This window comes from Mastomys coucha, unplaced genomic scaffold, assembly GCF_008632895.1.
Source record: "Mastomys coucha isolate ucsf_1 unplaced genomic scaffold, UCSF_Mcou_1 pScaffold21, whole genome shotgun sequence".
NCBI lineage: Eukaryota > Metazoa > Chordata > Mammalia > Rodentia > Muridae > Mastomys > Mastomys coucha.
Genome location: NW_022196904.1, coordinates 108,465,079 through 108,490,624, shown reverse-complemented (window position 1 = coordinate 108,490,624; position 25,546 = coordinate 108,465,079). Strand labels below are relative to the sequence as shown.

General features: G+C 44.6%; 2 protein-coding genes and 1 long non-coding RNA gene across 7 annotated transcripts in view; 2 read left to right on the top strand and 1 right to left on the bottom strand.

Moving 5' to 3' along the window:
* Acsm5 (acyl-CoA synthetase medium chain family member 5) overlaps positions 1–11,874 on the bottom strand; it is a 25,594-nt gene extending 13,720 nt beyond the window's left edge. Inside the window, exons 1-5 of one of the 5 annotated variants that reach the window (XM_031388066.1) lie at positions 11,701–11,852; positions 10,775–11,080; positions 9,541–9,760; positions 4,723–4,933; positions 2,835–3,042 (exon numbers count right to left, since the gene is read on the bottom strand). In XM_031388066.1, the coding sequence (XP_031243926.1) occupies positions 2,835–3,042; positions 4,723–4,933; positions 9,541–9,741 (620 nt within the window). In that variant the 5' untranslated portion in view covers positions 9,742–9,760; positions 10,775–11,080; positions 11,701–11,852. Of the gene's footprint in view, positions 1–2,834; positions 3,043–4,722; positions 4,934–9,540; positions 9,761–10,774; positions 11,081–11,531; positions 11,557–11,700 lie in introns of those variants that run through there. The other 4 variants (XM_031388065.1, XM_031388069.1, XM_031388068.1 and 1 more) reach the window with 4 other exon arrangements.
* LOC116102868 lies at positions 7,348–10,038 on the top strand. The gene is made up of 2 exons (XR_004123311.1): positions 7,348–7,731; positions 9,257–10,038. It is a non-coding gene; the product is annotated as an uncharacterized LOC116102868 (long non-coding RNA).
* Positions 11,875–14,299: 2,425 nt separating the features above from the next.
* Pdilt (protein disulfide isomerase like, testis expressed) overlaps positions 14,300–25,546 on the top strand; it is a 30,414-nt gene continuing 19,167 nt past the window's right edge. The window contains exons 1-3 of the mRNA XM_031388064.1: positions 14,300–14,529; positions 18,530–18,729; positions 23,365–23,571. Of these exons, the coding sequence (XP_031243924.1) occupies positions 14,489–14,529; positions 18,530–18,729; positions 23,365–23,571 (448 nt within the window). The 5' untranslated portion in view covers positions 14,300–14,488. The remainder of the gene's footprint in view (positions 14,530–18,529; positions 18,730–23,364; positions 23,572–25,546) is intronic.

The window sequence follows — 25,546 nt, the reverse complement described above, 5'->3', positions numbered from 1 at the left end:
TGTAGGGGAATGCCAGGGTCAATAAGTGGGAGAGGGTGGGGTGGCAGGCATGGGGAGGAGGGAGGCAATAGGGGTTTGTTTTTGTTGTTTCTGTTTGTTTCTTTGTTTTTTGGAGGGGAACTGGGAAAGGAGAAATTTACATGTAAATAATGAAAATATCTAATAAAATAAATAAAATACAAAAAAAAAAAAAACAATTCTGTTACTTGTACTCCACTTGGACAAAATGAAAGCAGAACCTTTTTTTTTTTAACTTCAGATAATTTTAATGAAAACTGAAATTAAAAAGGATATATCTAGGTTAACCTGACAACTCACCAAAATGTCATGGGCTGAGCATTAGAAATGAAGAATCCTGGGGCTCCAATTCACATATGTCTGGCTAAGTAGGTCAGATGCCAAATTACACAAATTAGTATTTATTCAGGTGCATGTGCTCACAGAGGTGGACACTCCAGGCTCAGGAGTCCAGGGCTCAGTGGCCTTTTTTTGGAATTTTCTGTCTTTGTTTTGTTTTGTTTTTAATTTTGTTTTGGGACAGAGTCTGGATTTGTAGTTCCAGCTGGCCTCAAACTCACAATCCGAAATGCTAGGGTGACAGATGTGAGCCACCATGACCGGAATTCTGGTCTCTATTCAGGACAAAAATCTCAAATTCAGAGATCAATGCCGGCCACATCCTTGTTACAAGGCAAAGTAGCATTGACTGTGCCTTAATTCTGACTTTATTCCTCTTTGGCATTTTAGGTGAGTCACTTCCCGTTTCAAGACTGTTTTCTTGCCTGTAAAAATAAAATTGCACCTTGTGGGGCTTCTTTCAAGGATTAAGCAAGATGATTTTTTCTTTAGTACAGTGTTCTGAGCACAAAGGCAATGTCAGCCAGAGCAGGTGTTATTAAAACCTTCCTGTGCAAATAAATGCGGCTGAATACTTATTTAGCACAGCGCCTGGCATACAGCAAGCACCAATATAAGATACCCTTTTCATTACCGGCTATTTTCTGTGAATTAGATGTATCATAAAGTTTAAATTATACACTCTTGCTAAGAAACTAAAAGAGAAGAAAGTGGGGAAGAGCCTTGAACACATGGGCACAGGGCAAAGTTTCCTGAACAGAACACCAGTAGCTTATGCTCTAAGATCAAGAATCAACAAATGGGACCTCATAAAATTGCAAAGCTTCTGTAAGGCAAAGGACACTGTCAATAGGACAAAATAGCAACCAACAGATTAGGAAAAGATCTTTACCAATCCTACATCTGATAGAGGGCTAATATTTGATATATTCAAAGAATTCAAAAAGTTAGATTCCAGAGAATCAAATAACCTTATTAAAAATGGGGTACAGAGCTAAATAAAGAATTTTCTTTCTTTTTTTTATTATTAGATGTTTTCTTTATTTACAATGTCTCCTTTCCCAGGTTTCCCTACAAAATAAAATAAAATAAAAATAAAAATAAAATAAAACAAACCCCTGTTCCCTCCCCCCTTCCCCTGCTCACCAACCTACCCCCTTCTTCTTACTGGCCCTGGTATTTCCCCTACACTGGGGCATAGAACCTTCACAGGGCCAAGGGTGTCTCCTCCCATTGATGACCAACTTGCCCATCCTCTGCCATAAATATGCTGCTGGAGCCATGAGTCCTGCCATGTGTACCCTTTGGTTGGAGTTTTAGTCCCTAGGAGCTCTGAAGGTACTAGTTAGTTCATATTGTTGTTTGTCCTAAGGGGCTGCAAACCCTTCAGCTCCTTGGGTCCTTTCTCTAGCTACTTCATTGGGGACCCTGAACTCAGTCCAATGGATGGCTGTGAGCCTCTCCTTCTGTATTAGTCGGAAACTGTCAGAGCCTCTCAGGAGACAGCTATATCAGGCTCCTGTCATCCAGCACTTGCTGGCATCCACAATAGTGTCTATATTTTCAACTGAGGAATATAGAATGGCCAAGAAGCACCTAAAGAAATGTTCAACATTCTTAGTCATCAGGGACATGCAAACCAAAACGACCCTGAGATTCCACTTCACAACAGTCAGAATGGCTAGGATAAAAAATTCAGGTGACAGCAGATGCTGGTAAGGATGTGGAGAAAGAGAAACACTCCTCCATTGCTAGTGGGAATACAAGTTGGTATAACCACTCTGGAAATCAGTCTGCCCATTCCTCAGAAAATTGGACATAATATTACCTGAAGACCCAGCTATACCACTCCAGGGCATATACCCAAAAGATTCTCCAACATATACCAAAGACATATGCTCTACTATGTTCATAGCAGCCTTATTTATAATAACCAGAAGCTAGAAAGAACCCAGATGTCCTTCAACAGATGAGTGGATATAGAAAATGTGGTACATTTAAATAATGGGGTACTACTTGGCTATTAAAAACAATGAATTCATGAAATTCTTAGGCAAATGGATAGAACTAGAAAATATCATCCTGAATGAGGCTAGATACCTTCACAGTGTAGGGAATTCGAGGGCAGAGAGGCATGAGTGTGTAAGTGGGTAGGGGAACACCCTCATAGAAGCAGGGGGAGGGGATAGGGGATTTCAGGGCAGGGGAACCAGGAAAGGATATAACATTTAAAATGTAAATTGAAAAAATCCAAGAAAAAAAAAGAATTCCAACAATCTTTGCCACCATGTTAGAGGCCACTGGGATACAGTGTCACACCCAGTAAGTGAGTGACCTTACATATTCAGGGGTTCATAGGATGATGTCTCTGGCCAGCATCTATTTGGTTCAGTCTCCTTGTATTCAACCCTGGAGCTGAAAAGTGAAAATGCTTAAAGCCTGTCTCATTGCTACTGTCCTAGAGGGTCCCAATTTACCTCAGGAGTTCCTGGAAATTTATCCAGCCTGGACGACTGGTGTCAGACACCAGAATCTTGGTTTGGAGGGAGGGGCAGTCGGCACTGATGGCATCCACTTGCGGAGCTAGGGTATCACTGGTGATGATGGACTTGGCTCTGGCAGCCTGCAAGCGGTACTTGAGATCCTTTGCAGTCAGCTGGGAGACACCTGGGATCATGACCACACCTTGGGTCACCCACAGAAGGGAGATAGTTAGGAGAGAAGGAAGATCCGAATGTGTAGAGAACAGAGAAACAAGTAGCTGAGAAGGGTTGGAAGACCTGAGGGAACAATAATGGTAACAATGAAATCCTGAAGCCTGCGGTAAGAACTGCCCAGGCTTTGTTTCAATCAGTTCTCACAATGCTCAAAGAATGCATGCTGTTGTGAGAAACAGGCCATCCATTTGAAAAGAGTCTAGGTCGTTAGACTTTCCTGCCTTAAGTAAATCTAATGGCTTGCCCAAGAACACATAGCAAATGTCTAATACAGCTGGACTTGCATAGCTAAAGCAGTGTTAAACCTGCTTGTCCTGGCTAGTTTTATGTCACCTCAACATACATAGAGTCACCTGAAAGGGGGAAACCTCAATTAAGGAAATGCCTCCATAAAATCTATGTGCAAGTCTGTAGGGCATTTTCTTAAATAGTGGTTGATGGGTCCAGTCCACCATGGGTGGGACCATCCCCAGTATGGTGGTCCTGGGTTCTATAAGAAAGCGGGATGAACAAGCCATGGTGAACCAGTCAGTGAGCAGCACCCTCGCCCACCCCTCCATGGCCTCTGCATGATCTCCTGCCTCCAGGTTCCTGCCCAGTTTGAGTTCCTGTCTTGACTTCCTTCCCTAACTTGGAAGCTGAATAAAACTTTTCCTCTCCAAGTTGCTTTTCTGTGTCCCACCACAGCAATAGTAGCCCCGACTAAGACGCTGATAGTCCATGATCTTGAATAGATTCTATTGCATTGCTGTAACAACTCCTTCATTCAGTGGTTTTTCATGCCTTTCAAATAAAACGTTTCAATTAAATCCTATGTTGTATGTGGATCACTTGCTGATGAAGGAGGCATAGTAGGCAGGGACTCCAGAACACCAGCTTTGTTTCAACCAAAGCTATGCTAAGGGTGGTGGAGTCCACCCACCTCCAAGGAGAAGAGTAAGGACGAGGGGACAGACTTGTCATTCGGAAGCCCTCAATATCTCAGAGTGCAGATTATTAGTATTTTCCATCAAGTTCAACATAATCATTCATGAAGAAAAACAACTAGTGAGAACAAGAGGCAGAGGGAAAGGTCATTTCGGCACAGCGTGAGAGCCAAGCCCCTACGGTCTCACTACCCTTTGCCCTGTCTCCCAAATGCTTACACAATTTAGTACACAGTGAGAACACTCTAAGTTGAATTGTGTTCTTTTATGCATGTGTATGTTGTTTGGGTGCTATGTACACATGTGTGTGTGTTTGGGTGCTATATGTGTGTGTGTGGGCGTGTGTGTGTATGCTGTGCATGCATGTGTATGTTTGGCCGCTATGTGTTCATGTGTGTGGAGGGGGTGCTATGTGTGTGCTATGTACACATGTGTATGTGTGGAGGAGGTCAAGAGACAACCTCAGGTGTCACTCTTCAAGCACCATCTACCTCGTTTTTGAGACAGGATCTCTCATTGCCTTGGAACTTGCCTAACGGTCCAAGCTGGCTCGCTGCTGAGCCACTGACCACTGCAGGCAATCTGGTCTGTGGCTGCTGGGAAAGTAAGAGTGAACCCCATATGGGATTCCCTTCGTTCCATCTTCCAAACCTTGTGAGAACCGCAAAGCTCTGGTGGGCAGTGCCAGTCCTATGAAGCAAGCACTAACCTTGCTCACTGACCTGTTCGCATACAAGCCACACTGATCAGCCACCAGTCCGGGAGTCTCGGCAGCACCAGCATCATTCTGTCTCCAGGTTGCAGGCCACATACACCCTCTAAGATATTGGCTGCCTTCCTGGACTGCTTCCCCAGCTCCTCAAATGTCCACTTGACTTCTGTCCCTGAGCCATTCACCCACCAGAATGCAGGATTTGGGGGCCGGTGCCCTGTCTGGACAGTGGGTGCAGCCAGGAAAAAATAGAAACCATAATTGAGTTTTTGCTTATTTGTTTTTAAGGAAAACATATTTTTATAGTAGTTATGTTGAATAGTTTCTCCTATATACTATTTGTTACCGTAGAAGAAGGGGCCTTTTTAATTGGAGAATAAAGGAGGGAAATGTCGTGGGTTATCCTGGTGTTCTTTGTATTCTAATGATGATTCTGCTTTCTCAAGAGGGGTTGCCCCTGATGAGCAGCCCACCACATACTCAGGTGATCTCATGTGAACCTTCTCCTCATTTTAACTGTTCAATAAAAGCTAGAGCCTGTAATCGGGCAGTGGAGGGGAAAGGTGGGATGGGAGGTTTGAGAGTGAGGGCGGGGGAAGAGGTAGAAGAGGATGAGAGGGGAAGGAGAGAGGATAGAGGAAGAGGAGAAGGAAGCCATGATGGAGCAGAACTACATGGACAGGAGAAACCACAGGAGCAAGGGGTCTTATAGCTGGGGAATAAGTTAGTATACTGTTAGATCTGCCCAATCTAGGCTTATAGCTTATAATAATAATAACTGGATTGTGTGTGTTTTTTTAAATATGGATTTATTGGGGTTGGAAATTCCAACAGCATAGTTATCTGATCATCAAGTTCAAAAATCAAAATAATGGGCCAAGGGTATGTGTCAGTTGACGGAGTACTTGTTTGACATTCACCAATTCCTGGTTTCAGCCCCCAGCCTTGAATAAACCAAGTGCTGAGTAGCATGTCTATAAATCTAGGACTTAGGAGACAGAAACAAGAGGATCAAGAATTCAAGATCATTGCTGACTACATAGGGCTAGCCTTGTCTACATGAGACACTCCTTCATAAAACTAAAATCCAACCAGCCAAACACAAACCAAACAGCTTGCCCACTCCGTGTAGGTCAGACTGGTCAGTTTTATTTGTTACTTATGTATCCTCTGAGTGTTGAATCAGGCAAACATAATCAAATTTCCCATACCAACATTTTAATATAAAAAATAAGATGACTTACACTTTCCCATGTTCCTCCATATTTAAGTAAACCATCACTCACTTATCCTACAAATCACCACATAAAAAACACAACTCATTGGCTTTTAGAATAGTTCTGCAAGGTTGCATAACTGTATTAGTTTTTGTTGCTTTGATAAAATGCCATGACCAAAGGCAACTTAGGGAAGAGTTTATTTGACCAAAGGCAACTTAGGGAAGAGTTTATTTGGCTTAAAGCTGTAGAGATTAAAGCTTAAAGAGTTAGATGTCCATGACAGTGGCTGGAGGGAAACGCTGGAGATCTCTGACAGCACAGAGAAAACAAACTGAAAGTGGATGAGGCCATAAACTCTGAGATCCTGCCCAGGGCTTGCCAGATGTTTTTCAGGCACATGCATGATTACTGAGGCTCCAATCACACACTGATTCTGAGATGCACAGGACTGTATCGGAGGTTTTCAAAGCCCATATACATTTTTTTTGTTTTTTGTTTTTGTTTTTGTTTTTGTTTTTGACACAGGGTTTCTCTGTGTAGCCCTGGCTGTCCTGTAGACCAGGCTATCCTCAAACTCAGAAATCCACCTGTCTCTGCCTCCCAAGTGCTGTGATTAAAGGCGTGCACCACCACCGCCCGGCTCAAAGCCCATATACATTTCTCAGTCCCTCGCCTTTCTTTTCTTTATCTTCCCCATTACTTTATAAGCTTCTGGTTTATCTTTCACTTGCCACGTGGACATCTAACACTTCATCAACTTCATGTAATCATGTTAAATTACTTGCCTACAGTTGTTTTCTACAAACAGATTCCTCAGAATAGACTTTCCTTACTGGTTAAGTTGAATTGGGTCAAATCTAGACAGCCTTACAATAGTAACACCAAATGAACTCGTTGTTCAGAATCAAATGAATGAAAATAACATACAGACACAGAAGGTTATATTTAGGTGTATATGTGTCTGTACATATACATGTATATGTGTAACAATAATGAAAAATGAGAGCATGAGCTTGGAAGAGAACAAGAAGGAATGTGTGGGAGGATTTGGAGGGAGGAAAGAGAAGGCAGAGAATGTGTAACTATATTATAATTACATTATAATCTCAAAAGGAAAAGAAAAGCATGGGGGAAGTAACACCAAGTAATGATTATTCTTTTGGACAAACGTCAGCATCATTTGTTGCCTTCTGAAGCTGCTGGGCTCCTCTGGAGACAAGGACAGTTGTTTTCCAGGGCCTCTGGTTGACTAGAAAATTGGGTCAGGACCCAGGAAGCTTAAAATGCTCCCAGGCTTGGTGTTTAGACTGAAGCCCAGGGGACTGCGGCAATAAACACTTTAGCTGCCAAGGTCTCTGCTTAGTTCTGAGAATGTGGATTCCCGGTCCTTTTCAGTGTTCCATTGGTCACTGTGGCTTCCGTGAAGCTGAGGCCTTTTAAAAGTCCTCATTTTCACTATTTGTATAGCCTACTCCCAATTTTTGTTTTTATCCTTAGAAGACCTAAAGAATGCCCCATAGGCCAGGTGTTGTTGCAAATACCTCTAACCTCAGCAGCTGGGAAATTTAGCAGGGGAATCATGAGTTCAAGATGAGGCTGGGCTATGTAACCAAAATCCTGTCTCAAAGAGATCAAAAACAAAACAAAACAAAACTCCAAATTCAAAAGCTAGATAAAACATTGGCCTAGGGTGAACAAGAGCCCAGACTTTGTCCCCAGCACTGGAAAAGAAAAGCAAAGGAGGAAACGAAGAAGAGAAAATTCCTCTAGAACAGCAGAAGGAAACTCACTCTTTACAGGTAGCTAGGATGGGGTATTCTGGTTTTGGGTCACATCTGCTTCTCATCTAATGCTCAGTAGAGTTCTGGGTAGCTGATGCCAGGATTCCCATTGTCCAGATGAGGAAACCAAGGCTCAGAGACCCCAGGGAACTTGCCCAAGTTCACTTTTAAGTGTTTGATGATATAAACCTAGTGACTGCATCTAGTGGTAGCAGAATTGATGACAGAACAGTGACACAGATAAGATAGGAATACTGCTAGATGCCTGTAGCACCTGGGGGTCTGAGGCAGGAAGCTTGCCATGAGTTCAAGACTAACTTAGGCTACAAGTTTGCTATACTTCCGGGTCAGCCTGAATCCCAGACACTATTGTGGAGCCAGCAAGTGCTGGATGACAGGAGCCTGATATAGCTGTCTCCTGAGAGGCTCTGACAGTACCTGACTAATACAGAAGTGGAGGCTCACAGCCATCCATTGGACTGAGCACAGGGTCCCCAATGAAGGAGCTAGAGAAAGGACCAATGGAGCTGAAGGGTTTGCAGCCCCTTAGGACGAACAACCATATGAACTAACTAGTACCCTCAGAGCTCCCAGGGACTCAACCACCAGCCAAAGAGTATACATGGTGGGACTAATGGCTCCAGCAGCTTATGTATAGTCATCAATGGGAGTAGAGGCCCTTGACCATGTGAATGTTCTATCCCCAGTGTAGGGGAATGCCAGGGTAGTAAGCAGGAGAGGATGGGGTGGCAAGCAGGGGGGAGGGGGAGGGAACAGGGGTTTGTTCTTGTTGTTGTTTTTTGTTTTTGTTTTTGTTTTGGAGGGGAAACTGGGAAAGGAGACATGTAAATAAAGAAAATATCTAATAAAAAAAAGTTAGAAAAAAAAAAGGCATGTGCCACCACTGCCCAGCTAGACAGATGTAACTTAGAATTCCACTGCAATTAAGTGTTTCCTTTTCAAGAATTCTGTTTTTATTATTGCCAGATTTGCATTATAATTTTTTCACCTGATTATTGTTATGTTTTAGATCTTGCCAAAAATTGTGAGGATTTCTGTCTTGTTGAAAAAAAAAAAAAAAAACCAGATTGAGACTGTCTTAAAAACAGAGAAACATACTCAGGAGGCAGGCAGGCAGGCAGATCTCTGTGAGTTCAAGGTCAACCTGGTCTGTATAATGAGTTACAGGCCAGTCAGGAATACATAGACCCATTTTTTGTTGTTTGTTCACTTGTTTGTTTTTCATTTTTGAGCAAAAAAACAAATTTAACACTAAAATTTCCTTGGGATCAAAATTTATATTCTCTTATTACCAATAAATTGTTACTATCAAATATAATACAAAGAGATGCCCATAACAGATGCATATAGAAAGGGAAATAAAGAAGGAAGTATGTACAGATAAGATGTACAGACAAGATATGCTATAAGGAGTTTTGTTAGTTTGTTTTTGCTCACTTCTAGGTGAATAGATTTGACCATGAGCCCCTGTTTCTCGTACTCAGAAGGAAATCATCATAACAGAGCTTCCTTCTGCTTGTAGGATCCATCGGAAGAGGATGAAGAGCAGGCACAGATGTCCTGTGATCTGGGCTCAGACCGAGTCCACTTTAAGCACAGGGTTCAAGGAGTGTCTGGCTCATACCACTGGGTCTACTTTGTCCCCTGCAGTCCTTAGGCTTAAGTGCTAACAGTTTCAATTTTAGGATTTGCCAAGTTCCCAGCTCACCGTGTTGAAATGTGCTTGTCTTAAAGTCTTGAGTCTCACTGCAGTAACTGGGGGACTTCAGATGCCCCTGTGGGACACCAGGGCAGGACGAGCCTCACCTTTTCCAGCTGACTCCACACATCCAGCACATCATGGGCAAAGTTGAAGTACTCGGGCACTGGCTGCCTCCCCAGGCTGATGGCTTCCCAGGTGGCTACAACCTCAGGGATAGGGGGAGGGGGAGGCTGTGTGTGAATCCTGCAGACTCTCCAGGAACTCCTCAGAGCCTGGCAGACCAGTCCTCTCAGCCATAACCTCATGTCTTCTGTCACCGTCTGCCTGTCACCAAAGAGGAGAGACTGTAATGCTGAATTCTGGAATTTGGGTTGAGGAGTCTGTGACCAGCCCTGAGAGTGGCAGTGTAGCTCGTGCTGACTGTCATTCTGCTGTGACTCTGGAAGTGTCTCTTCTCTGAACCCAAGTCCTCCTACCTCTGCCTGTGTCAGGGTCTGCATGTATCTGAGGCCATCCATTCACAGCCCATGACTTAAAACTCAGGCCTTCAAAGGAATCCCCCAATGACAGTAATTTTGCTGTATTAAAAAAGTCAACATGCATTTTGTGTGTTTGTGTGTATGGATTGTATATGTGTGTTCAGGTGCACATGTGTGTTCATGTATGTGTGTTCATGTGCATGTGGAAGCCTTGGCTGTCGTTCTTTAGGCACTGCCCTCTTTTTTGAGACAAGGTCTCTCATTGTCTTATAACTCACCAGTTAGGCTATGCTGGCTGGCCAGTGTACCCCAGGAATCCACCTGTCTCTAGCTCCTCCATGTAGGTTCTGGGATAGACTTAGGTCCTCATACTCGAAGGACAAAGATTCTATTGATTGAATCATCTCCCTAGATCCTTAACTCACATCTTAACTGTTTTAACTGATAAATAACTACATAGCTTCACAGGACACACTGTGACATTTCAGCTAATTTGTGCAATATGTGATGATCAGATCAGTGTAGTTGACATAGCTGGCACCTCAAAGGGCCCAACTTTGCCCAGTAGAGACAAAGTGCTAGCCACATATGCCACTCACAGCTTTATAGCACTGAGATGCAGGAAAGTAAAAAGGAACAAATTAGAATAATATATCGTACTTAACCAGGCATGTGAACAACATATCACTTGTATTTTGTACTGAGACTGCAAGCACATTGTGCACTTGAAGCTAACACAACAGCTAGGTTTCTAAAGTGCTACAAGCTGCCAGTGGGCAGAACTGTTTTAGGGCCTTGCTGCTCAGGAGATGGGACCTTGGAGCATTAGTGGTCCCCAGAGTTGGGCCTGGGCTCCCACCTGTGAATGTGACTCTGTGTATTCACAGGATCCCAGAGATATCTGTAGCCTGGGGACACTCTCAGTTTCAGTTCCTTGGGGCAAGTTCCTCTAGTAACATGTTTCAACAGCAGGACAGGCCCTTGCCCACCACCACTGAAGGCTGACTGTGCACAGAGTACATTGGGAAAAAAAAAAACCCAACAATAATTTTAGACCAGTAAATTGCCCATGCTCCTGAAACTAACCATTCATGCTTTTGTAAGCAACCCTGAACACTGGGTTCAGGAAATAATAACTTAAAAACCCCAAAATGTCAAAGAGGGACTAGTTGAGAAGGAGAAAGAGGAGGAGGAGGAAAAGGAGGAGGAGAAGGAGGAGGAGAAGGAAGAGGAGGAGGAGGAAGAGAAGGAGAAGGAGAAGGAGGAGAAGGAGGAAGGGATCAGTGGGGTGGAAAGGGACAAAAGATGGCAATGAGGATGATTAGGATGAAAACACATTTTATCCATGTCTGAAAAGCCACATTGAAACCCATTATTGTATATAATAACATATACTTAATCAACAATAAGAATTACACAAAAAACTTTTCATTAGGCCCTACTAATGAAAACACTCCCAAATTCTCCCTATTAGAGGAGGTGGCTTAGAAAGGAATAAGTTACTTCCGACCCTCACTTCCCAGAAAAGTCTATGTTCAGCCTTTATCTCGGAGCCACTAACACCAGGTTTAGAGCCTCAGATATCCCCAACATCGCTCCTGTATTCTGCCCCACACCTGTTTCTTTGACTCTTCCTTTCTTGATGGCTGACCTCCACAGCCTTCAGGCCTTTCCCCACACTCTTCTGAGGTCATGTCATGCCATTCCTACCCTTGATTTAACCCCCAAAGGCCTCCGGGGAGGTGACTCGTGCCAGGGAAGGGTTTCTTGCTCCATTACCGTTACCTTGTTTTAAACTCTGAGGTGCACAAAAGGCATCCACTTCAGCAGCAAGGCAGAGCTAGAAGCTCCTGAGATTCCCCCAGAAACCGAGGAAGCCCGGACTGGGACAGGGAGCTTTAGCCCCAAGCACATGAGAAGAAGCCAGTAGCTTCAACTTTCAGAGGGTCAGAACACTGTGAGCTGGTGAAAGTGGCTTCCTGCCAACCTTTCCCAGGCACACAGTGCCTGCAAGATGAAACCCTGGCCTGGAGTCAGCCTGCCCTGGACTGGTTCTTGTGCTCCCTGCAATTCAGGTCCACGAAGACCAGAAACTTGAATGCGAACTTTACTCTCCTTTAACAGAAAGGACATTTAAACCAGATTCTATTTTTCACATGAAAGCCTCCTCCCCTGTCACCCCACGCCCTTTGCCCAGGGCTTAAAGATAAAAAGTGACCCTGAAGGAACAGCTTGGCAAAGGATGTGATCAGGATTCTTTGAGCTAAGGAAATGGCTCTTGGATGGGGGCCAAGGCAGCACAATTACATAAATTTACTGGAAAAAAAAAAGAACTAGATATTACCTAAATAAAGCTATTGAAATTAGATAGAAAGCTTTCTAATGGTTCCTACTTCCTCAAGGGTCAATGCCAGAGCTGTGCGTGGCAGGTAGACTGCTTCTTTGAGAACAGCAGCAAAAAACTGTCCTGTTCCACAGCCATCAGGATGCCACTAGTGTGGCTATCACCAGAACCAGCTTGTGGTTCCCACAATAACACAGGTTAATTTGTACCCCACCCCACCCCGTAATTGGTTCCAGCACAGCGCTGCTACATGCCTGTGTCTTCCTGCCTAGCTGCTCCTTCTACAGGGTTTCCTACCTTCAACGTCTCACTTGGAAAAGTCCCAGAGCCCTCCCTCAGACCAGAACTGTCTCCTGGTCTTTTGCCCTTTTGCCACATCTCCTCTGTCCACCATTCCTCCCTCTCTAGGACAGATCACTTTGTAATGCTGTACAGTTTTAGTTAATTCCCATTGTGTCTCCCCTTCACACAGGCACACTGGGACTTGTGAGTGTAGATTTGGGATCCTCTGCACTCTCATATACCTGCAGTCCGGACACTCCTGTGTTTGGGAGAGTTTGTGATTCTTTGTTGAGTCCTCAAGTAGCAAAAGCAAAGATTTAGTATCTTTTCACTGCCAGATATTGTGCTGGGATTTTCCATGATTAATAGGTTCAAAGTGATTTATATGTTTTGTTTTTCAACATTTTTTATTTATTTATTTATTTATTTATTTATTTATTTATTTATGGATAAAATCTAACCGGTAAAGTCTCCAACCCCCCAGCACAGGACCTCAGAGCATCTTTCTTAATACTAGAGGTGGATGAGGGGTTGTCACACAGGCTGTGTAACATTCATGTGCCATGCTCCTCCTCTGATCTCTTAGGTCAACCTGGCCCATGTCCACGTGAGCAGCTTTTCTTTCTCCCAGACTACCTTGGTCGCAGTGTCTTTACTGGGCCCTAGGCAATAAAGTCATGCCTGAATTTGCATCAATTTCTAGAGATATGTTTACCACACCCAGAAATATGGACAAATGAGCTATTTTCAGGTGATAGAATTTCAATATTCCTATGTCGTCAGTATTTGATAAGAACTGGGGCAGCAGAGAGCTGAAGGGTGAAAACTCAGGCCATAACAATGACACACTAATCATGCAAACAGCCTTTATTTTAAAAATATTTCCCAGGTGCCTAGTATATACTAGGCAAAGGGAATGACATGTAATTCAGGAGGCAATTAAGGCCCAAGAAGGGGAGGGATGGGGGGAGGCTGTTAGCATTTGATACAAAGTGATTGGGAAAGGGGTAGCTAGGAAAGGGACATGTCCCTTGGCTTAAAGAAGCCAAAGAAGTCTTGAGTGTTGCTGGGTAAAGAGCTTTCTGACCAAGGAGACTGCAAGTCAAAGGCCCTGAGGTAAGAAGATGGGCATTATATTTGAGGACGAGGGAAAAGGTTGATGTGGCTGGAAGACAGTCAAGGAAAGGAGCTTAGAAGGCCTGCTGTATGGCTCCAAGGAAGAGAAGTGGCAGAGTGCTGCTAAGTGTGTTAGTCCTGGGTTTGATCCCTGGCACTTGAAGGGAAAGGAAGGGGAAGGGAGAGAGAGGGAAGTGAAGAGAAGGGGAGGGGAGCGGAAGGGAGGGGAGGCAAGGGAAGGGAAAGAAAGAAAGGGTAGGCTAAGAGACTGACAGTGGTGGAGCTGGGAGAGAGTGCATACTACCTTCCATAAACTCAGCTGCTTATTTTGCACCTATCAGTTTGTTTAACCCTTTCTATACCTAGTGAATGCCACCCCATTGAACAGTAGAGGAAACCAAGCCTCAGAAAGAGGAAACGTGTTTAAGGTCACATGGCTTAGGACAGTGCTAAGATTCGAACACCAATCCACAGCCAGCCAGCTTCCTACAGTCAGATTGGTGCTTCTGGCCCCATAGAAACTCTTGTCCTTGGTGTCCATGGGTACATGCTTTGAGCAGGGCTGCTAGGCTGGGCCCCTCTTACTCAACAATGGCCCATTCTTCTCAAGCTCCCTCCCCTGGCCCTCTAGAACCCCAGAACTCAGAACATAATTTCAGAAGCAACTGTGGCCTCCATGTGCTCAAGCAGGAACTTTATTTCTGTTCCTGGATTTCTTGGGCTCACTCTTTAGGAGACAGGTCCTGCTCTCATTACAAGGGGAAGCTTGAAGCCTTCTCTTCAGACTTTTGCACCCTCTCTGATTGCCACAGGGCTGACTGCCCCACCTCCATGTGGCCTAACAACCCTGAAAGTAATCCAGCTCCTTGCAGGTATGAGCTTGCCAAATAAGACCACTCTCTAATTGACAGACCTTGCCTTGGTGACCTTGTTTTTGTGTATTATATATTAAAGATGTCAACACATTAGGGTCAGTACAATGGCTTTATAGGATCAGCATAACCCTACCCTAGACCTGTTTGGGTTTGGACTCAATCATTAGTATTTGTAAATAAACAAAACAAAAACTCTTGTAAAAACTTTACTGTGTAGTTGTAATTGACCCACTAAAATAGGCCATGGGGCTTGTAGTAAGAATTAAATGAAGTCATCCATTCACTCACTATTCACAGAGCATCAAAACAAGTCCAGACATAGTTCTAGGAGGTGAGGAAGCAGCTATGAACAATGGTATCCATTTATATTTAACAACTTTAAGGATCCAGATGCTATGGTGCATTATCTGAAATCTCAGCGCTTCGGAGGTTGAGGTGGGAAGATCATGAATATCTAATCAGCTTAGCAAAAACAAACTGGAATATGAAATGAACACTGGTGCTTGGGAGGCCAGCGTGCTACAGATGGAGGTGAATGAGGCCGGGTGGCCTGAGAAGCCTCCACACCTGGTAGCTGGTATCTGAGCTGGGGTGGTCTCTGGTGCATGGGTGCATATTCTCAGCAGGGACTTCAACGCTCAGATCTGGATGACCAAGAGGTGAGATAAACAAGTTGTAGGCAGAGGCAAAGTCCTGGGGTGGAGTTGGGGAGGGGCCAAGGTCACAGGACATTAAGGGCAAGGTCTAGAGATATTGGACCTGAGAGACTAACCAAGTTTTTGGATGATTCATGCTGGCAGATCAAGGGAACCTTTCCAGAAAGGGAAGCAACTTGGTCTACTTCATTTTAAAAATGGTCTCTGACTGCTGTGTGTGTGTGTGTATGTGTATGAGAGAGAGAGAGAGAGAGAGAGAGAGAGAGAGAGAGAGAGAGAGAGAGAGAGAGAGAGAGAGAAGATTGAGGAATACAAAGAATAGAAGACCATCAAGCATCACATGGCCTGGATAAGAGCCAATGGTGGTTGGGATAAGGAGGTCTTGGTGGAATCCTGGTGGACAAAATCCCACAAAAGGTTTGGGAACACCCCTTCGGCATCAGCTATTCCTAGCAGGAAGGGTCCCATCCTGGTCAGTCCCCTGAATTGTGGACTGACATTGAATCTGAGCTTGGAATTTTTAGGACTGAGCACTGGGCAGGTGAAGGGGGGTCCAGGAGGGAAACACAAAGGATGCTGGCCACAGGACCAGGCAGGCACATAAAGACTGAGGTCCACACCCAGGTAACAAACGGGCAAGGCACAGGCAGAGAACAGCTGAGGGACATAGTGCCAGCAGGGCTGCAGAGTTTGAGGGTCTCCCAGAGATGATGCAGAGGCAAGCCTAGGCTTCAGGGGACCCTCAGTAGGAAGAGCAAGAAGGGCAGTGAGTGATGGCTGGGAGGAGAGATTACATTCTCTCAACTCCTGGAGAATGTAAACAGTTCATTTATTTTCTTTCTTTGGTCACAAGTTCCCTGTTGGTCACAAGTGCCTAGAAGGGAAGGAAGTGTAGGTTATAACCTCGAAAACATGTAGTGAGCGAACCAATAAATGAGTGAATGTCCTGGTTTAAATACAAATGGTCCCCACAGGATCCTGAGGAATGGCACTACTTAGGAGGTGTGGCCTTGTTGAAGTAGTTGTGGTCTTGCTGGAGGAAGTGTGTCACTTGCTCTTCCTCCTGCCTGTGCATATGGATGTAGAACTCTCAGATACCTCTCTAGTACCATGTCTGCCTCTATGGTGTCATACTTCCATGATGATAATGGGACTAAACTTTTAAAACAGTAAGGTAGTCCCAATTCAATATTGTCCTTTATAAAAACTGCCATGGTCGCCAGGCAGTGGTGGCACATGCCTTTAATCCTAGCACTTGGGAGGCAGAGGCAGAGGCAGAGGCGCAGAGGCACAGAGGCATAGCGAGAGGCAGAGAGAGGCAGAGAGAAGCAGAGAGAGGTAGAGAGACAGAGGCACAGGCAGAGGCAGAGGCAGAGGGAGGCAGGTGGATTTCTGAGTTCGAGGCCAGCCTGGTCTACAAAGTGAGTACCAGGACAGCCAGGGTTATACAGAGAAACCCTGTGTCGATAAAACAAAAACCAACCAACCAACCAAACAAACAAACAAAAACAAACTGCCATGGTCATTTCATCTCTTCACAGTAATGGAAACCCTAACTAAGATAGTGAATGAATGAAAATGAAGTTGGCATGTTCTGGGGTCTGCTTCTGCCCTCAGGGGTCTCGGCTCCATTGTACACTGGTCAGGGTTGGAAGGAACAAGGCTTATTTGGGCAGGGTGGGTTCACAAGAACTTGGCCAACTTGAGTGCTGGGAGAAATAGCCTCTTCCGAGAGGTTTTTCATGAAACAACTCTCCTTTATTGGGGGTAACAAGGCCCACATAAACCTTGGGGAGTGGGAAGGCCTTTTCGGGTGAATGTACATTATTGGCTGGGGCTGAGGTGCTGGGAATGCTTCATTTGCATGAAGAGGAATTTCCAGTATTTCCAGTGCTTGCTGGACATGTCCTTATAGGGAGTGAGGAAGTTAAAGCTGTGATTAGGCCATCAGGCTACATGACTTCTTTCAGGGGTGGCAGGGGTGAGGGTCACACAGGGTACATGAGCTGGCACATGAAGACCCAGAGCAAGGAGGGAACAGTCCTACTTCTGTAGGTCCCAGGATGAGATTTTCAAGGTTTGGACACGTCTTGACATCACTCTTGCTCTGGACTAGCCACCCCAGTCACACGGCTTTCTGGCCCCACAGCTATGGTGAAGGCTGATGGTGAGGGTGGTGGTTTGAATAAGAATGAGCCCCATATGTTTATAGATATGAATACTTGGTCACCAGGGATCGGCACTATTTGAAAGGATTAGGAGGTGTGGCCTTGTTGCAAGAAGTGCGCCACTTCTTTGAGATTTCGGAAGCCCAAACCAGCCCCAGAGGCTGTCTTTTCCTGCTGTCTCTGGATCTGGGTATAGAACTCTGTTTCTCCAGCACCATGTCTGCCTGCATGCCACCATGATGATAATGGACTGAACCTCTGAAAGTGTAAGGCAGCCTCAATTAAATGCTTTTCTTCATAAGAGTTGCTTTGGCCATGGTGTCCTGTCACAACAATAAAACCCTAATTAAGACAGAAGTCGTTACCAGGGACTGGGGTATTGCTGTGATAGGCTTGAGCATACTTCTGTCCAGAGGCATGTGGATTTTAGGGCTTTAGATTAGCAAAGTAGTGGAATGCTTTAAATGGGGCTTCATAGGCATTCCTAGTGGGAACATGGAAGACAGTAGTGTGGAGGGTAATTTGAACTATGGGACCTATCTCAAGAGGTTTCAGAGGAGAAGAATGTTAGTATGTAGCCTAGTGACTATTCTTGTGATATTGGTGAAGATATGGATGCTTTTGCCCTTGTCTAAGAGTCTGAGGCTAAAATGAAGACATTTGAATTAATTGCGTTGACAAAGAAAATCTTGAAACATCCTAGAATAGATGCTGACCTGTGGTTCACACTTATGAAGAGGATTTTTTTTTTCTTTGACCAAGCGTAGCACACTGAGAAAGGAAAAATACAAAATGTATAGTTCAAAGGTTAAAGGAAGTGGTCTTGGCAGAGTGGGAGGAACAGGAAGCAGTGTTAGTATTGGTGGCAGAATGGTGGGAGGAGACCAGAGGCTCACTTTGGGATTCCTCAGTGGCACTTATTCTGCAAACTTCTCTCCAAGTAGCTAGGAAACCAATGGGTTCCAAAGGCCTATGTTTGATTCCAGGCTTTGATGAGTGGAAGTTGTTCTAGCTTCCCTTATGTAGTCAGTGCCCAGGGGTTGAGGTTGTTCAGACAACCATGTCTTTTGCCAAGCTGTGTGCATTACTGGAGTGCTGCGAGCCCTGCTTGCTCCATGTTCCCTATCAGTGTAGGTCTGAGAAGAGCTATGTTTCCTCTGCTACCCCCTGCAGGCCATCCATGGAACTGCTCTGGACACCATTGCTGCTGGTGGCCGCTTGCCTCTCAGAGGTCCTTGGCTCACCAGAGATAGACATCGGCATCAATATTTCCCAGCCTTTGCATATCCTGGAGGATCATAACTTAATGGTGCTGACTTCTGCAGGCTTGATGCAGACTCTGAATGAGACCCGCTTCCTAATGGTGATTTTCCGTGAGTATTTGGCTCTGGCAAAGAGGGGTGGTGCCTGACTCATTGAGTTGGGGGATCACAAGGCTTCCATATACTATCAAAAAAATAAAAATAAAAACCCAAAAACCCAAAAAGCTGCAGGCACTCAGCTGGGCATTGGTTTGTCCCTTTACGAACTCAAAATTCTGCTCATAAATAGCTGTTCTGTCACAGTGGAAAGCTAACATCTTTTTTCTTGAACCCTCTACTACTGAGATACATACACCCTCAGCTCCTGATTTTACATTTTTAAATCACTCCAAGCAACCAATATGAACACTTCAAAGTATGTGAACACTTCCCTTCACATGAGCAGAGATTATTGTCATCTAATAGTGACACTCAATTAAAGTCATTAAGTTCCCATCGCTGATTCTGTCAATACACAACTGAATTCAAAATGAGGTTTTGAAAACTGGCAGGCCTTCAAAAGTGACCTTTGGGAAAATCATTTTGGAGAAGACTTATAGATGTTTTCCTCAAAGGTAATTTGGCTTTTTATGCAGGAGAGTTTTGGGGAGATCTCAGTGGCTCTCAAAATTCTTGGCAAGTCTCCCATCTTTCTGAAGACTCCAGAACTCAAGGTCGATACTTGGCAGAACCTTTCCTTCTCAGGTCTCAAGCTACCTGTGTCTAAAACAAACTTCAGTATTTTGGACTTTGTTCTGACCACCTGTTCTCCTAACCTCCTGTGTGCACCGATGACACCCCCACACATTCAATGTCAAAGTCAGAAACCTCAGGGTCATCCCTAAATTTGCTGTAACCCTCATATAAAATGTATCTCCATACTCTATTGTTTCCACGCCTCAAACTCTGTGGTCCCCCGCTCTCTCCATACTGTCTGCCAATGCAGGCCTCGTTCTTACCATTCCCTGCCTGAGACCAGAAGTAGGCTCCCTTATGGATTCAATGCACCTTTCGTGTGTTCTCTGTAAATCACCCAGAGAAACAGGTTCCTAGAACGCAGCTCTAGTTGGATTGAACTATTTTGGCTTGAGTCTCTGGGTTTGTTCTGCACGTGGTTCTGTCGCATGCTTCTTCCTTCAGTTTTGCACTTGGACTGTGAGACTTAAGTCTCTCGTGAGGACACTTTTTCTCATTCCCATTTAGCCTGGGGAGGACTCCTTCCCAGTCTTCTTCTTAGCCTTCCTTCTGGGACCATTGGCCACATCATATCAAAAGCACTTCCAAACTTGCATGTACTGTGGGGTAGGGAAACAAACCTTACCCATGTCTATCTCTAGATCTGACACTATTGGAACATGGTAGATCTTTACACATGTCAAATGACTGACTGACTGACTGAATGAATGAATGAATGGATGATATTTTCTTGGAATCTCATTTTTTTCTGCGACAATTTACTTGAAATAGTCAAAGAAAGAAGAGAAGTCCACTTTTTGGTGGAAAGTGATCAAGCAAAGATTTAGAAGTCGTTGAATTAGGGCCATTTACCACTTGTCCCTAAGGCAAAGATGGCAGGAAGGTGTCTTGGGGTTATAGGAGATACTGAAGGTGATCATGATGATGGTTATTGAGATTAGGATAATGGTGATACTTGGTGATGATGGAGGTAGTAATAGAGAGACAGTGATGCATAAATATAATAATGGCAGTGGTTACAACTGTCCAGGTTAGCCTTGATTGCCAACTTGACACAGCATAGAGTTATCTGAGAGGAGATGTCTCAGTTGAGAAACTGTTTAGCTCAGGTTGGCCTGTGGGTGTGCCTATAAGATATTATATTAATTATTAATTGATGTAATAGGGTATAGTAGGGTGGAAATGACTGTGGAATGTATCATCATTCCTTGGGCAGGTGACCCTTGGCAAGCCTGTAAGCAGTGTTTCTCCATGGTTTATGATTTGGTTCCTGTTTGAGTTCCTGCTCTGATTTCCCTCAGTGATGGCTTATGACCCGGAATGATAAGGCAAATAAAGCATTTTTCACCTCAAGTTGCTTTTGGTTAGAATGTTTTAGTATAGCAAAAAAGGAATAACTAATACATTAAGGAGACTATTATAGAATAGAGACTATTATAAAGAGAGTGATGTGTGGGGGTTGCCTGGCTCTGCTGTGTGTTCAAATGCTAAACTCTGGCCCCCAAGATCTGGTTGCCACTAAGGAGCAGATCCTCATTTTCAGTAAGTAATTTGTTCCCAAGTTAATTGGTCAATAAAAGGCTAAAGCCTGTGATTGGGCAGTAGATAGTGGGAGGCAGGTTTTCAGTTATCTGGCTAGGAGTTGCAGGTAGAGAAAGAAAAAGCAGAAAGGAGACTGAAGAGGAGGAAGCCTCCATGAGAGGAGATAGACCATAAGCACGTGGCCAGGAGAAATGGTTAGTAACAAAGGACATATGGCTGGGATGTAAGAATAACTCCAAGACCTCTCCCATATAAGCTTGCCTCTTGTAAATAAAATACCTGCATTGTATGTCTTTTATAAAAGCTAGCTACAACTTATAATTCTTTTTACAGTGATGTTGATGGAGGTGATGATAATGGAGATGATGATAATGATGGTAGAGATTAAGATGTAGGAGACGGTGATGATGGGGGTGATGGAGACGATAATGATGTAGATGGTGATGTGGATGATGATGGTGGTGGTAATGGTAATGACGGAGATGGTGATGGTGATGATAATTGTGGTGATGATAGCTGTTGCCGGTCATAACTTGGTGATGATGTTTTTAGTGGACATTTATCAAACACCTGCATTGCAAAACTGTACTCAGTACTGCGGTCCTTATCTTACCCATGAAGCAAGTTTGAAAAAGGTTATAGTCACACAACTAACTGGTCTCAACTTAAAACCCAGTCTTCCACCCCAACAGCTACTCAGTCTGTCCTATACCACTACACTGATCTTCAGAAGATGTGCTTGTTCACTCATAATTATTTATAGAATTCTTGGAATGCCCCAGATGTATTCTCAGCACTGTGGAATGAGGGGTGATCTACATTGCCTTCCCAGAACCCACAATTAGGAGAGGAGAGACAAATGCTTCAGGAGCAAAGCCTGCGATGCATCTTGTGGCTTAAAGTACTATGGAGAAAAGAAGGGGTGGGTGGGATGGAAGTCTGAGGGGCCTATGCCCTCGGCAGCACGGACTCCCTTACCTCCATTTCAGACTCCCCACTGGGCTGTGTGAGGAATCTCTAAATGCTCCACCATTTGACAATCATCCCAAGGCTTCTCCTGCCTGATCATACGCACTCATAAACTCAGTGAGCATGAGCCCGGTGTGACGAAGTCCATAGGGAAGCTGGGAGAGACCATGGAGCAGAGCGACCAACAAAGAGGCCAGAGCTTGCTGCTGGCAATAGATGGATGTGATGAAGGTAGCAATGGTAATGAAGCAGATAGGAGAGGCATCAACCCCTGTGGGAGGCACAAAGTCTCTGCTCCTCATCTGTGTGTGGGGAGTTTAATGAGAATGATCATTCTCATTCAGGATCCAGTGCTGAGCCAGTGACTGGCAACCTGGCCAGTGCCAGCTATCCTAAGGCCCAGGCTCCCAGACTTTGCTTTATGAAACATATCTGTCAGATGTGGCCCTGGCCACAGCTGGGAGGTGACCTGCACTCTTTCCAAGTGTGCTGGATGGAAAAGATAGAATGCTCTGGCTTGAAAAGAAAGCTGTTTCCCCCAGTCCTGACTCAGCACATGTCTCTGCCATATGGCAGTAGGGACCTGCAGTCTGGCAATGCCATCAGGAATTTTAGCATCTCATTTCCTTCCACTCCAATGAGGACAGCCCATGCTATGACCAAGGTTTTCTGAGGCTGGTTTTAGTAAAGATCCCTTACCTCACCTCCCTGCCCAGCTGTGTGAACAACCAAGAATATCAGGTACTTTAACAGCATACCAGGTCCCTTTGGTTATTCCTTGGCAAGGTGGTGGGATCAGAGAGGGGTGTGAGCATCCAGTGTACCCTGCTCCTCACACATACCCCACCTGAGTTCCTGTGTACAGGAGAGGCACAATAACTGTTTAGTTCCAAGGCATTCCACCAGATGGCGAAAATGAGCTACATTACTAGCCCTTCTTTTCTGACCAAAAAGAAATTTACACCATTTTAATAACAGTAGTAATTAAAATGCATTGTCTTTATTATGTGATAGGAATTACTCTGTTTTTACATGCCTAGTGAAAGTTTAAAAATACAGGAGTTCTGCAGCCAGCTTGCATATGTCCTAGTATCAGAGCCTTGGACAAGTATGGTTTTGATGTACCTCCATTTCCTCACCTATAAAATGGGATAATAATAATAATAATAATAATAATAATAATAATAATAATAATAATAATAAAATAATAATGGCATCTACCTTATATTATTATTGAGAGGGGTAATAGCCTTAGTACCTGTAAAACCCTTATAAAATACTAAGCACCCTGACTGTTAAATTAATTTCACTTGATTCTGATAATATCCCAAATCATCCCATTTCATGATGCATTTATCTTTCTGCCTGTCATATTTGTGAAACCTAGAAACCTACTCCTTAGCTGTGAACACAGGAAAAGCCAGGGGCTCCCAGGACAAACAGGACGAGAAAGGGAAGGAGAGAGAGAAGCTTAGCCTATCTTTATACTGCTTCTTTCAGACAATCCATCCTTAAAACAGTCCAGAAAGCTGGCCAAGGAGCTGGGCAAAGCCGCAGAGATCTTCGGGAAGGGCAAGAATGGCTTGGGCTTTGGCAAAGTGGACATCACCATAGAGACGGAGCTTAAGCAGGAGTTTGACATCACCCATGCCCCGGAGTTGAAGCTGTTTTTTGAAGGCAACAGGTTAGAGCCCATCAGCTGCAAAGGTAATGGTGACTGGGGTTCAAGTGATTCCATGCTCATGGGGAGCCATTGGCAGTTCAAGGCTGGATATGGGATACTCTGGTCCACATGCCTCTCGGTGACACAAGCTCTTTCCATTTGTTGCTCCATCTCAATTTGAACTCTGGAGCCATCTCCCTTTTCCTTGGTATCCAGATGCAGGAACTCACCATAGGTGGTGGATGTGGTTGGAGAGTGGCAAAATTATCCCTATTTGCAATTCATTGACTGGAATTCTGATCCATGATCCCAGTTAAATGCAAGAGGACCTAGAAATATGGCTCAGCTCTATGTCTAGAAGGAAAGTGTGAGCATTCAGTGGCTCTAGCCACAAGTTCTCAGCCAGAGAGGGGACCATGAGTTTTAGACTGCAAGCCAGAGCTTCTTTATAAGTACACTTTTCTACTGTAGAGGATTTTGACAGGGAAACACTGCTGGCCCAAAGAGGAGGTTGTCAAGGGCTGGGGACATAGCTTTGATAGTAAAGTGTTTGCCAAGGATCCATGTTTGATTCCCAGGACTCCTGTGGAAAAAAAAATGCAGGATTGGTGACATCCTACTGACACCTTACCATGATGCCTTCTTGTAATCCCAGAGCTGGGGAAATGGAAATGGGCAGGTAATGGGGCTAAGCAAGCCATTGAGGCTAGCCCATTTGGTAACTTCTAGGTCAGTGAGAGGTCTCATTTGAAAAGAACGGTGACCACAGAATATGTGTGGTTGATCTCTGAGCCTCCAAATGCACCCCCCACACACACACACGCTCAAGCATGCACATACTTACACATAAGCAAATAAGAGGGACTGCAATTACTAGAACAAAGGTGGAGGTGGGGTTTCTACTCAGTACTTTCTCTCACACTGTCATTCATTGCTTTATTTGCTGACAAATCTATTCATAAACCCGCTTACTGACACCTTACCATGATGATGAAGATGTCTGGAGAACTGTGTGCCTTAGCACGTGACATGGCTGATCCTAATTGTTAAGTGTAAATAGATATGGGATGTGTAAACGAATACTGGATAGAGTGGGAGAACAGGTGGATGGGTGGACTCACTGCTGGGTGGAAGAATGGATGGAAGTTACAAAACTGGGGAAGCCTGAAGGAGCTCAGCAGGAGGGCACTGAGATAGCTCAGTGGGTGAAGGCATTTGCCGCCAAGACTCAACCTGAGTTCAATTCCTGCAACCCACAGGGTGGAAGAGGGCAGTCTACACCTGTGAGTTGTTCTCTGAGCTCCACAAGCAAGCTGTGGCACACACTCTTGAATAATTAATTCATAAATAAGTGTAACAAGAGAACTGAGCCCATTCTCTACCATGCCAATAGAATGATACCACAGTATATGTGTTGAGCGGCAGAATCAGAAAACAGGCACTGCCTTTTTACACAGTTTGACACTTCTGAAGCCTTCTGCTAAGCAGTGAGCACATGAAAATCTCAGGAGCTAAATGAGCCAAACAAAGGAGCCAGCCGACATCTGGAGATGGAGAGCATGTAGGGGGTTTAACTTTGAACAGACCTGAGGGAATAGTGCTGCAGAAGCTAAAAAAGTGGACATTAGGAGCAAGGGATGCAAGCTCATTGCAGTTCTCAGGATGCTCACAAGAGGGCGTGGGAGAGACACTGCTCAGGTTGGGAAAGCGCTTCAGAGGGAACTTTATGTAATGGACCAGGCAGGGCAACCATCCAATTGGGGGCAGGGGCTAGGGGAGAGGAATGGGGCAGGTAGTGTACGGAACCAGAGGAGGGATGTGGCAAGAGAGATGGGATCTGATTGCTAGGGGTGCTGAAGAATGATCCTCAACAACAGGGGTCCATCTATCCCATGCAAGGGGCCTTGATGATGTCTTGGCTCCAGGGAGGACCGTGAAGAATAAAGCAGGCCTGGTGTACTTTGTGCAAATATACACCTGCTTGTGGCATAGCTCGGGTGCTGGCTTGCCCCTCCCTGT